The sequence below is a fragment of the Felis catus genome, chromosome C1, assembly GCF_018350175.1.
Source record: "Felis catus isolate Fca126 chromosome C1, F.catus_Fca126_mat1.0, whole genome shotgun sequence".
NCBI classification, from domain to species: Eukaryota; Metazoa; Chordata; class Mammalia; order Carnivora; family Felidae; genus Felis; species Felis catus.
In genome coordinates, this window is record NC_058375.1 from 97,634,231 (window position 1) to 97,648,353 (window position 14,123).

At 35.6% G+C, this 14,123-nt stretch overlaps 1 protein-coding gene across 4 annotated transcripts in view; it reads right to left on the minus strand.

Annotated features, from left to right (window-relative positions):
* Positions 1-1,040: 1,040 nt before the first annotated feature.
* TRIM33 (tripartite motif containing 33) overlaps positions 1,041-14,123 on the minus strand; it is a 131,374-nt gene continuing 118,291 nt past the window's right edge. The window contains exons 15-20 of one of the 4 annotated variants that reach the window (XM_006944178.5): positions 12,881-13,230; positions 10,600-10,723; positions 10,099-10,173; positions 7,641-7,793; positions 6,152-6,202; positions 1,041-6,072 (exon numbers count right to left, since the gene is read on the minus strand). In XM_006944178.5, coding sequence (XP_006944240.3) covers positions 5,860-6,072; positions 6,152-6,202; positions 7,641-7,793; positions 10,099-10,173; positions 10,600-10,723; positions 12,881-13,230 — 966 coding nt within the window. In that variant the 3' untranslated portion in view covers positions 1,041-5,859. Of the gene's footprint in view, positions 6,073-6,151; positions 6,203-7,640; positions 7,794-10,098; positions 10,174-10,599; positions 10,724-12,091; positions 12,267-12,880; positions 13,231-14,123 lie in introns of those variants that run through there. The other 3 variants (XM_023259015.2, XM_023259014.2, XR_002744673.2) reach the window with 3 other exon arrangements.

The window sequence follows — 14,123 nt, forward strand, 5'->3', positions numbered from 1 at the left end:
GTACCTTAAACTCAACATATCCCCATATCCTTTCTTCCATTCCTTAATAGGTGTTATATAAAATATGCCTAAGGTAACCACCTGGCCTCCATTATTGGTCTGTTTTATTTTCTAAATCTAAAATTTGACGATTTTCCATCACCACTGCCAAATAGCTGGTTTAATAGCTGGTTTAGGGCTCACCTGGATTATTCACAGCCTACCACTCTCCACTTCCAACATTCTCCATAATCCATTCTTTATAGTTGAAAACAAACTTACTTTCAAGAAGGCAAGTCTGATTATATCAACTCCACAAGCCCTATCCTGCTTAAAATTCTTCAGGGGCTCCTAGTTGCCCTCAGTGAAAGCACTTAAACCCTTTAACAAGACTTCCCAGGCACTGCTTAAATAGGACCCTGGCTCAGGGCACCTGGGTGGCTCAGTCTGCTATGTGTCCGACTCTTGATCTCGGCTCAGGTCATGATCTCATGGTTCGTGAGTGTAAGCCCCATGTTGGGCTCTGTGCTGACAACATGGAACCTGTTGGGATTCCCTCTCTCTCCCATTCTCTCTACCCCTCCCCTGCTTGCACATGCAAACACGCCCTCTCTCGAAATAAATAAACAAACATCAAAAAAAGAAAAAAGACTCTGGCTCATTTCTCCAGCTTAGTATTTTACTACTCCAACCTATGCTCTGCTCCAAATGAACTTCTATACATATTCTCTTTCATTTTCAGACTTCTCTATATTTTATTCTCTTTTCACTCTCTCTTTGCCTGGTCCACCGTCATCACATTTTTATGAGTGAAAGAGATCGCTTCACCAACCAATGAACTTAGGTGTTAGATCCTGTCCCATGTGTTCCTACTCTTTTCTGTGTTGATCCCAATCAGAGCACTCATCAGTCTCATATAGAGTCTAAGCGCTTGTGAAGGCAGGGACTGTGTTTGATTTTTTCACTTTTATAACTCCAGTGCCTGGCACACAGTATACATTTTTCAAATACATTTAAATGACTAAATCTCAAAGAGGAAGAAAAAAAGGAATTCATTTGCAAACTTTTTCAATTTTCTAATTTAATAGAAATAACCAAAACAATGTGGCTTTCAAACAAGGCTTTAAACTAATCTAATACAACTTCTACAACACATTCCAGAGCATTATAACAAGAAATATTTACAGGCAGCTAATGTATTAAATAACCATGAAAAAGAAAATCTTGCTTTTAATACACACCAGCAAAAAACACAGGAACGGAACAATTAGAAACTGCAACCTTGTTTTAAAAAATTAAATATGATTATTTAGAGAATACAATACCACAGAAACAGCACTTTTTCTTTAAGAATCATATTGAAGGGTAGTTAGTTATGTGCAAAAATAATAGTAGTTATAGTAGTAATAATAATAATAATGAGGGGAGGAGACCAGTTGAAATACTGGAAGCAAGGAACTAGTAAGGCTGTGATTTTAACCCTTTCGTGTGTATGTCTACATAGAAAATTAACAGGCTTTCAGATTGCACATACCGTTTTTATAGGCTTATATACATGTTTCACTGTGATTTAAAACATAGTAAATGCCTACATTTTTCAGACCAGGAGCAGACAAGCACTTCCTTCTTAAGACTGGAAATTAGGCCACACCTGAAAGGGCATATTGCAGTGGCACTTACAAAATCATCTCAGTGCCTTCCCACATACGAATTTGGTGAACTTAAAAGAACAGCATTTTTAACTTTAAAGATTACTTGCTAGAAAAGGGCCAAACTTAATTTTGTACATTTTGTAGTATGATCGTGACAAATATATCCAAATTGACTGTTTTTGAAGATAACTTTCTCAGCTACAATAAAAAATATATAAAAGACCACGGAGGCAAACACAAGGAACTAAGATGAAAGATATGCTTTACATGCATTTTGGCCCAAGTAAAAGAAACCATTATATCCAAGAGTACATGTTGAAATCTGAAATGTCTATGTAAACTGTGGCATATAAATTTTTTTTTTCTTAAAAAAGTACCTTCAATTTTTTTTTTACTCAAATACCTACTTTTAAAAAAATATGCAACTTTCCCCAATTTTTAAAATAAAATGCCACAATATATTGTCGTAAGCTCCAGCATACATTTAAATTTCTTACTTTTTAAAAGATAGACTGGGTGATATGCATACAAACTTTCCTATAAAATCACCATCCGGGAGAGGACTATGACATGCCTATCAGGCAACAGACTTAAAGCAGTGTTATTGCTTTATCGAGGAGGAGAGAACTGAGAGAAAAAGAAAAAGAAAGCATCAAGGTTCAGTTCAAGATTAAACTGATACACTTTGAAAACCTTGGATCACCTTCAGCAGATTATTAATACAGACGGTATGAATTAAGAATTTGATTGTTTTGATTAGGAGAGTTGGGGTGGGTGGATTTTATAAAACTACTCACCGATCCAATGCGGAGTATGCAAATAAGCAGTGCTGACTTCAACAAGAAATGAGATTTTTATACTTCCTGTGTTTTATATGAGGGGGAATGGGTAAGGGACTTAAAAGGCCAAGGGAGAGAGGGCCACAGCATCTACTCCCATTGTGGATACTAAGAGATTATTGAATAAAGATAGTAGGCCAAAATCCAAGGGCACAGTCAGAAGACCTAAATCTACTGGCTTATTAACACTAATCACTAATAATTACATGGCAGGATACCTGCTGAGGTAATTGATAAATCTACAATTTGCACACTATAAACCTTTTGCTTCTATTTAAAAGCATTATTTCTTTGGATTAACTAAAAACCTCAAAAACTGTTACAACAAAAAGAATTAACTGACTTTAATATTATTTAAAATTCTCTTATATAAGACACAGAAATCAGAAAGTACCTTGTTGATTCCAAAAAGAATAATTTCAACAGGGGATCCAATACCTTATCATCTCTGTGGTAATGATCTGTGGTAATATAGAGCATGACCTACAACTTAACCATACTTTGGAACACGTACATGTTTCACCTTGCAAAACAATTCCTTTACTCAGTGAATCAGCTGAGCCAAATGCTAAATAAAATAAAATAAAATAAAATAAAATAAATAAAAAATAATGCAAATTTAGGCCAGCAGAACAGACTGAAGAACACTTTATTCTTAGTGTTCTGATGGGAGACGGGAACTCAGGTATTGCAAAACTTTGCAATCTTTTTTAAGGAAACATTTAACATCTCCAAATCTAAAGTACTGTTTTTTAACAAAGGATAACAAATGCAAAGAGTATCAAAACAAACTGCCTTCAGGAACTGATATTCAATGTTTACTTTTTTGACACATGAATTAATAGAAAAACGTAAGATATCTGAATGTCAATGTTAAGTTTTTATACTTTTTAACAGTTATATTAGTGGCTGAACAAATCAGTTAAGAACACAGAGATCAACGTACAAGAAAAAAATTTCAGTGAAATCTAAACTGAACATCTTCATTTAAACGGTGGTTTGCTGATAGTTATTTACTTAATAGTAAATCCTCAGTAGTACGAATTGCCTTCCATTAACAGAAATGGAGCCTATTAAATGCTGACAATAAAGTGGCTTTTTAAAAACCAATCTTAAAAAAACACAAAAAACAAAAATTCCACGTAACATGAAAAAACTTCAAAGGGAACACGTTATCTTTTAAGGCCCCAAATATCAAGAAATAAATATTTAAACTTTAGTTTCTCCTCCATTGGTAGAACCTATATAACAGACTTATCTAAGAATCATGAAAAGGATTCATCTGAAGAGCAAGTATAAAATACTAGAAATCAATGGATGGACAAAAGGAAGTTATACTGCTACTCATCACTTTCCAAAACTGTGCCCTTAGATACGTCTCCTGATAAACTGAAATCATAAATGCTGTGGGAAAGAGGGAAATGCACATAAATAAAGCATTTTTAAACAATTCTCCCTTATAAGACAATTCTTCTTAAGAACCTGAAATTTGAGTAAAATGATAAAACAGTTCGGTGTAGGTTCTAAAGCCTAACTTCTAACAAAACTGAAAGAGAAGCTAAAAGGAAGCCACAGAATGAAGTAAATCAACAGCAGTATTAAATCAATACTGCTTAAATACACCATCAGAAGGCCTGAATAATATCCATGTTTACCCCCAACATTTGTTAAGAAAAGAAAAACAACCCAAAGGAATTTGTATAATAATTTCTTTAGAGCACTTTATTTGATTCAATATGCACTAAAAAATATTTACCTCTTAGACAGTTATGTCAAATAATTTTTACTGAGTAGTCTACTGTCTGAACTGCATAAGCTGAATTTTTAAAAAGGCAAATGATTTGCCACAAATCTGCTGACGTCTGAAAAATATCTAATGGCAAGTCTTCTATTTTGGTCACTTTATATTCTAAGGTGTCCATACAAAAGTAGGACTAACTTTTTTAATCCAACAAAAGAGAAGCCCATACACAGTCTAGAACACACATCTTGGATCTGAGCATCACAAATGAAGAGAAGAAAAACAAAACCGAGCCAAGGTGGTTTATCTGCCTCGGGTGCTGAACGCAGGGTAGTAAAGGTGGGTTTACTCCAGTAACCATTCAAGTGGGGATTGGCTCATTTTCAGGATTTACTTACAGGCCTCTTCTAAGTCCGTTAAGCCCCCAGTCCATGCAAATGTCCCACTTGGTGGACAGATGAGTAATCTAACCCCACCGGGTTTATTTCAATAGTTTGATATTTAATAATAAGCTGCTTCTGAAGATTTTCTGAGAAGTCTGTTCTCTATTAAAATAAGATAGAACCTCAAAATATGAATGTGAACATTAGAAATAGACGGCATATATTACAAATCCATTCTTGATAGGAACATTAGTAAGAATACACATTAGCTTAAAAAACAGGCTCAGCAAATGTTGCTGATCTGCCAGAAGTTTTAGTTCACTATTTACAAATAAGACAAAGTGAAATACAGAAAATTTTACACATTTGGTAGTTGACAGATTACTGTTTGCCAATAGTGGTCTATCAGAAAACTGATACGAAGGAAGACTGGGTAAGAGCCAGTTGTCACCTTCTCAAGCAAATTTAAATGAAAACTACATTAATTTTGAAACAAACATTCCACCTTTGATGGGAGTAACTGTACGATCGGATGATCCGACTGGGAAGTGCAATTCTGTGGAAGGGTTTTTCTGGAAATGACTACCACGTGATCAGCCACTGAAAAGTTACCATATTTATTTCAGCAGACCATTAAAACTGATTAAATGATGATCGATGATGTTTCCTAGACTCTAAGTATAAATAGAAAATAAAACTGCTGTTGAGTTCTTTAAACCAATATAAAAACTAAGGCCCAACAACATCAAAGTGAGAACAAATATAATGGCATGATTCAATGCACATCTGCACTGACATCAAAGTGGAATCTGAGTAACTTTGATTTTAATTAGAAAACAAACCAGTATGTACGTGTGTGGAAGGGGAGCATGAAAGTTGTTTTTAATAACTGTATGCTCTTGTCCAAACAGACACGAGCAACAGGACCATCAAGTATTTACTTGTACACCCAGTATCCTGCACCAATCAATAGCACATGATGACCAGTATCTACCATTCTAAAGAACCACCCTCTTTAGTAACAGAAATCTTCAAATCATTTTGCTTTTCCTTTTTGTTTTTCTTTTGAAATTGCAAATAGAGTTGTCTCCCCCCTTTCTTGACAAGAAGTGATTTCTGTCCATTACTTCAATCTAATACTGTGTAAGAGCTATCAGCTTCTTCAAGGAGGTGCCCACTGTAGGCAGGATATTCCAGCAACACTTAAATAAAAGGGTTTTTTCTTTTTTTTTTTCCTTAAAACAATTAGTTAAGTTCATGTCATTTTACTTTATATGTACTGGTCTCTCATCTGACTTTAGGCGTTTTCTGCGGGGCTGTATAAAGTCTTCATCAGAGTCCTCAGTTACCTCACCATCATCCTCTTCCTGCTCAAACTCTGGCAAAGGTGCGAAGGTCCTGTCTGAGTAGATCTCTGTGAGTTTATCTTCAAAGTACAATGCAACTGCTTTCCCTGCCTGAGCTACTTCTGAATCAGCCTGCAAGCAAAAGATAGGAATATTCACCTATTGGTAATGCATATTCCTTCACCAAGTTTGCATGGTCTGAAAAGCTTACCTTCAAATTAATCTCTTGTGTTTCTGCATAAACTTGAACAACTTTCATCATCTAAAAAGGATACCAGAGTCAAAAAAAAAAAAGGGAAATTATAATCCTTTCTAAAGTTATAAAACTGCATAGGATTGGCGACGAAAGTCAGCCATACTAGGGGGAACAAATTGCTATAACCAGATTAAGTGCTTTCTAAAATACTACAGAACATGGAACCGCTTTCTTTACAACGTTCTGGTGCTAAAGCTACTGTGAAACTGTACAAACTGTCTCAAATTCAGAATTAATAAAGTCAATCTGAAATGGACCTGGACCAAATACATCAATGTAATTAAAATCAAAAAACAAGTAACATAAGAAATGTTGCTTTTTAAAAACTGTCAAACCATCAACAAACCACCTATCAGAATTCTATCTGTATGGCAATTTGTTAATCATAAATTATTTAACTATTACTAAAGCAGATAAAATGTATCTTCTTCCTCAAAAGGGTTGCCTACAATTCCCGAAAGCAATTTACTTGAAAATAATCTAGCTGATTAGAAAGTAAGACACAAAACTTAGGACTGTATTAATTAAACTTCGAGTAAGGTGTTACTATACTCTCTGTGGTATATTGCTATACTATACTTTTGACCTATAGGGATTTTTTTTTTTTTTTTTTTACAAATTTTAAAAAGGTCACCTAGATATTTCCAGAGGCAGCTATGAGTATACTTTAAATGATTCAAGTACTTTTAGTAATAGTCATATGGCACCCAAATTTCATCAGCAATAAAGAAGATACTCTATAATCTTTTGAAAGATTTTGTAGATTCTTATCCAATTCAGTTTTTTTCTCCTAGAATAATGAAAATCTTCCTTAATAAGAGACCTGATTTTTCCCAAAGAAAACAAAACAGTTTCTTTGAAAGAGTCACATATCACAGTTTTTCTCAAGGACAGTTCATCTGTTTCTTAAAAAAAAATGTATGACCAAAGTTAATGAAAGTCATATTGCTGAGATCAGAAAACTCAACATTATATACTCTGGGCTACTATTCAAGATGAGCCACCAGAGATGAGTTTATGATTTTAGGGTTCTACATCTAATAGATTAACATTATTAACCTACATTAATAATAAAATCAGAGGAACCAGTACAAATGCCCATCCTAAATGTACCCCAAATATAGGCTGTTTATAATCATTTCCCATAAAATACACTTAACTATAAGTATATATTCCTTTCTGTACTTGTATATCTCAATTCTCAACTTGTTCAAAAAGGAATATCCACTATTATTCTTAACTTATCTAATTATACACAGTAAACTTTCTTCTTTGGAGCTGTGGATGCAACCAAATTTTACTTCTGATTGCAGCAGAAAAAAATTTTTTGAATCAAATTAGAAAAATCTCTTCCCAGGAAAAATAAAATAAAACAACCCCCTGCCCCCCCCCCCCCAAAAAAAACCTAATAATCCAAGACTTTATAGTTTGGAAGCTAACATACTTCATTAAACCTTTCACAGTTCTTGAAGATCAAACGGACATCAGCCACAAAGTCATCTGGGTTTTGGTAGTGTTGGGAATGTTTTTTCTGAAGCTTCTTTTTCACGGTGGATAAATCCATTGGTTTCTTTATAATTTTATAGTAGTTTGGTATCTAAACAAACAAATAAATAAGGATAGATGAGGATTCTCCAAAAATGCCAAACAGTTTTATTTAAAAATGCATAGCCTATTGATTTTAGGGGAAAAATATGTTAATTATTGAGCCAGCTGCTTGCAAATTTTGGGTACAGTGAATGTATTTTTACATCTTTTGCCCCAATCATATGTCATAAAAATCAAATCATATTCAGAATATGTGGCAGTCTTAATGGTTAGTGAAGGCCCCAAAGCTCTATCTTTAGTAAGGAGATTTGGAAAGAAAGCAATCAGTAAGGGTAGCCAACAACTCCTATTAAGGACACATCTGGCTCATGAGAATTTTAGGACACCTGAAGAGGTTTTTTTTGTTTTGTTTTTTTTTGTTTTTTTTTTTAAATAGGAAAGAAAATTAAAAAGATTACAAAATATATTATTATTATTATTATTATTATTATTATTATTAAACATCTTTGAGAGGCTATAACTTTATCACAAAGAACTCTGAACATAAAACAAGAGAAGGAGAAAAACTGTAAATAACACAATAAAAATTTTATTAACCCTTTAGTGATCATGCCAGGGAGAGTTCTGGCCCCAACTTTTGGCCAAAACTTTGTATCCTTGGGAAACAAGTGAATTTGGAGAAGCTATTTCAACAGTTCATGAAAAGAAGTGTTTGAAAGTTATTTTCTACAGTAACGTTCCTGAACTTGAAGACAAACGTCCTAGTATCAGATGAATACAATTTGCACAAAATATCTTCCTTGTGTCTAGGTCTTTGGTGCTTTAAAATTCATTTCTGAGGGGCACCTGACTGGCTCAGTTGGTTACGTGTCCCACTTTGGCTCAGGTCATGATCTCACAGTTCCTGAATTGGAGCCCCGTGTGCGGCTCTGTGCTGACAGCTCAGAGCCTGGAGCCTGCTTTGGATTCTGTGTCTCCCTCTGCCCCTCCCTGTCTCTCCCTCTCTCAAAAATAAATTTAAAAACCCTAAAAAAATTGTTTTTAAATAATAAATTCATTTCTGAGCCTACCCAGTTAACAAGTCTAGTATTTAATATTCTATAACAGACCTGGTATTCAATAGTATCTTAATTCAACAGATGGTAAGCAAATAAAGTGTGTGTAGCATATTCTCATTCCATTTGTGAAGCACTGACCACCCCAGATATTCCTTTAGAGCTTTTATTCCTTACAGTCTCCTTTAAGATAAAGAGCACTGACTTGCAAAATTTCCAGTCTTCCTAATCTTGACTGTTCATAAAAGAGGGCTTATCTTCAAAAGATAAGAGCCACTGTGAAAGATTCCATTTTATAGTTTTATTCAAACTAATATACAGAGGTTATTTTCTCCCCAAGGTACAGAGCCTAGAATCACAGAACTGGAGTTTTAGAAATTTAGTCCAATATTCCCACTGTATGTTTAAAAAAGTAGAGGCAAGGGCGGTTCAGTCAGTTAAGCATCTGACTCTGGCTGAGGTCATGATCTCACGGTTCTTGGGTTCAAGTCCCACATCAGGCTCTGCACTGACCGCTCAGAGCCTGGAGCCTGCTTCAGATTCTGGGTCTCCCTCTCCCTCTCTCTCTCTCTGTCCTTCCCCCTGCTTGTGCTCGCTCTCTAAAAAATTTAAAAAAAAAAAAAAAAAAAAAAAAAGGTTGAGGCAGAAAATTATGTAATTTCCCCCCAAGTTTGATGACAGAACTGGGAGAAGTCTTCTGACGCTTGATCTAAGATTCTTTCCATCATACCTATATCCCTTTATGTCCATCTTAAAAGTAAAAGAGGACACAGAAATTAAATTCATCAAGTTTTCACGACAGCACACAAAAATTTTAATAAATAAAGTGCAATTTTAACAAGTCTCATATCCATTTAGTGCTAATAAATTTTCATACTGGGGGGTGCCTGGGTGGCTCGGTCAGTTGAGCAAACGATTCTAGATTTTAGCTTGGTCTGTGATTGCAGGGTCGTGGGACTGAACTCCATGTCAGGCTCTGCACTGAGCATGGAGCCTGCTTAAGATTCGCTCTCTCTCCCTCTGCCCCTCTCTCCCACTTGTGCTCTCTCGCTCTCTCAAAATTTCAGGTTAGTACTTACAACGTTATCAGGTACTTGCTAAAATCATTCTATAAAGGTATCATATATGTTCTTGGAACATCCAAATGGGGTAAGAAATAATATTAGAAAACTTGAACCTTGGAAGTGTTGAGGAAATTATTCAAGAAGCCTGAGACAAGAAGTTTTAGGGCCAGAGCCCTCATTCTTAAGTCTTACACTGGGCTTCTTCACCAAGGATTTCCTAAAGTAAACAACTCACCGAAGCAGGAACTGGCTCCTGGAATTCAATACTTAATTCATGGCAATAGAGGTAAAGCAGAAGACGTTCACATTTCTGGCCCCAAAAAAGAAAGGAAAACTCATGAAATAGTTTTTCCCCTAATAAGATAGATATTCTTGAGTAAAAGAACTTTATCACTACAAAGTATTATTACAATAAGCTGAACACATATGCCTCCTACCTATTGACTTATCTAACTAAATACACATAACTGAAGCAAACTGTCTTGTTTCCAATTTAGTTTTGAAACTGTCTTCATCTGTTCTACTTTAAATGAATTTATCGAAGATACAGTGGTTTTGTTCTTAGATGAAGACTAAGGTAATTTATTTACTACTGACTATACAAATGCAAAGGAGTCATAAAAGCAACATACAATATTTTGTACAAAATTTTATACATTACCTAGGTAATCTGGAGGTGCACAACCACATTAACTACAGAATCCCTAATAATATATCCAACTTATTTGACACTTACCCTTTGGTCCACGGGACTTAACCCTTGTGCAGTTTTCCCCTTCTTACTATGTTGCAAATTATCACAATCATATTCAACTTCTGGTTTCCCAATATCTCTGCAAAATGTGCATATCCAGTCCCCACTAAAGAGGGAAACGGGCAATTAGTTCATGTAATTTTAACAAAACCCACTCTAGAGAGAAACCAGCTCTCCAGAGTTAAGTCTCCAGCTTGTTTTCTTTCCTTTCTGGTTTTTGAGGGGAAGAGAGGCTCTCTATTCTTATCAGACCTCATAAAGGGAAGTTGTATGATAAAAGCTTCCCAAAACGTTCCCCAGTCTTTCTTTAACTAATTACTTTCTAGAAAGCTTTATAAAACTGGTATCCCTGCATTTCAAACGGGACCTCTTCCTAGCACAAAGCTGATGATCAGTACCTGTAGCATAAGACTGTCAACACATATGCCTCACAACGACCCCAACTCATGAATAAGGAAAGAATACAGTTTACGGAATTCCTGGGGTATCCAATACTGTTTTGGCATGTAATAAATATGCCAAAAATAAAATTCTTCTTCTTCATGGCCAGTCAAAAGCCACGAATACACATACAACTCTCTAAGTGCAAGCACACATAGGTATATGTACCCCTTACCTTTTAAAACCTGCTCAGTCTATAGTTTGTTTACATCAGGATTTCCATCAAACCATAAATTCCAAAAGGATTCACTCCCAATAATTCTCCCCTTCTCTCCCCCACCATAAATAAATTTTAAGTCTAGAGATTGTACTGGTCTGTGCCAACAGTTCCAATTCTTTCCAAAGCATCAGCCTTTGAGAGAAAGCATCCAGTGGCAAAATTCTAACATTCTGGTAGATGTTACTACTCAAAGGGAAGAAAAATATAAAATGACTTAATTATAACACCAAAATGCCAATGCTTTCCTTTTATAAAAGAGCAAAGTAAAAGAAGGCCCTTATTACATCTCTGGCAAATGACTATACCTCCTAAGACTTAGGTAAGAATTAAGATTCTTCAGAAAAATATTCCGGCACTGTTTATACATATCCACCACTTTTCTAATCCAAAGGTTGAAATTTTCAAAACAGGTAGTATTTATTCAACTAAAATCATTGCTTCTAAGGAATCTGAGAGGAAATGTGAATGTTGTATCTACAGGCAGAAAAAAAGCTGAGCTTTCTCAAGAACATTATTGTCACTTAAAAGGAAATCTGGGGGTAAAGGTTTGGGAAGAGAGAATGCGGTCTCTGAAATCAGCTGGAGACAAAAAATGGCTTGAGCACAACTTGTTAACTGGAAGGGATGAAAAAGAGCTCTTCGAATCCCCACTCTACCACTTAAGAAATGAAACTAATCCATGAAAATCTGTGAACCTTGCAAGCTAAATTAGTTCACTACAGAATTAAGACCAGTCCACAAATTTTGTAACCCAACCCAGCACGTTTGTCCCACTGTGTTAGCTAGTAACACCAGCCTGCCTTGAATGCTCACCAATGAATGTTTTAATGCTTGAAACCAGATATAGAGCTGCCAGGGGGTCAAAGAGTATGAGGACAATGCTCATATTTCCCCCAATCTTTATTTATCTTCATCCCAAGTTCTTCTCTTCTAAATAAGGAATTCAGTAACTCTCCATTCCAAAGTTCATGACTGGAAGACATTCCAGCTAAATGACAGAAGGAAAAGTCTGAGAAATCTGCACATAATGCTTTGGGCTGGCACTACCAACTACCTGCTTCTGTGGTCAAGAGGAAGACAGAACTAAAAAACTCAAGGTGTTGAAGATGTTTTTACAAAGTACTTGTTTTTTCTTTCAAATGCCTTTTGAGAGCTTTCAAACATTAGAAAAGGAAGTTCTGGGTAAAGATCCAATAGAGCTGCCTCTAACTAAATAGTATTCTTAAATGAAATTATTGTAGACCCTGTTAAGACTGATTCCCATAGATAAAAAAATTCAGCTTCAACAGGAAATCAACTAACTTCTCCAACATCCCAGACCCCTACCTCTCATAATTTAGAGTTTTATCTACTTCGCTTATGCCAAGTACAAACTGAAGGCCAAGAAACAGTCTATTTTTTATCACACTATTTACATCTTGGACATTTTACCATTCAGCTGTTAGTTTCTCTAGAAGGTAATACCAAAGGAGTAACAGGCCCCCTGTTTTACAGAAATACTGTGCATTGCTTAGGAAGCCCATCTGCATGAAGAACTTTCTGGTTTTTAGCTTTCAGCTTATATAAACAAGAACAAAAAAAAGTCAAGTATTTCACTGGTACCTTGGAAAGCTAAGAAGTGTTGGAACATGACAAGTTAGATGAAAGACCTTTGGACATTTTTCACAGCACAAGAGATCCCCTCCATTTTGGCAGACAGCACACCAGTCTTCATTTGGGTCATCGTCTTTGCTGTTGCCATCTCCTCCAATCCTTGCCGACCTGTGTACGAGGCTTCGAATCGGGGACTTTCCATTAACAAGGCTGCTGAGCCCTGACTGTTTGCAGCTTTCATTTGTATCTGCAGGTTCAGTTTTCACATGGTTTTCCAGGCTTGCTAATGCATCCAACTCACTCTCTAGATGCAGGTTGGTTGAGAGAGGTGGTGTCAAGCTACTCTCGGGACTGCTCAACTAAAACAAAACAAGGACAAATTCTTGAAGAATCTTTTTTTCTTTTTTTTTAACTTGGCTTCATGTCCAGTGTGGAGTCCAACATGGGGCTTGAACTCATGACCGTGAGATCAAGACCGGAGGCTCAACTGAATAAGCCACCCAGGCGCCCCTCTTGAAGAATCATTTAATCCTTATTGTATGCAGTATGTGCATGTAACTTAAAAGTCATGGCAATACACATACATATACACTGACATAATTTAAAATGAATTTAGAAATGGCATTATGACATAAAAGAATGAAAATAACCCCAAATTATTTAGGCATGTTAATTTATGATTTTATAGAATACTCTCTAATATTGGTTCACGTGGATAATAAGAAAATTAATTAAGCTGCTAAGCACATTAACTGGAAAGAGAGCATAGGATTATACTTTTCCTACAAAGAGCTGACTTTGATACCCTATTTTCACATAAGACTCTGTTGCATATCTTCCAAGAAATGTTACTCTGCCTACTTATCATTTTACTAAAGTTGGAAGATTCTGATAATTGTAAAAGAAATCTTTCACCACCCTTTTGCACCCGGTTTTCTGGGGGCATTTTCCCAGCCAGGTATTGGATGAAGGCCAACTTTAAATCCCTTTGCTCTCTAAATATACAAATACTGTGTTAAATAAATATGCTAATCCTCCTACTTGAAATTTCTATGTGCCAACTGTGTAGAAAATGACACTTAAGCCTGGGCAGGAAGAAAAAGCCAAGACCAATATTTGGGCGCGTGTATGTTTGTGAGGTGGCCTTCCTTCATTCTATATTATACATTTAATAAAATGTTCTATCTGAAAAACTCTACACTAGCTAATAAATTCATAAGCCAAAAGCAATCTTCCCATCACAAAACTCTTT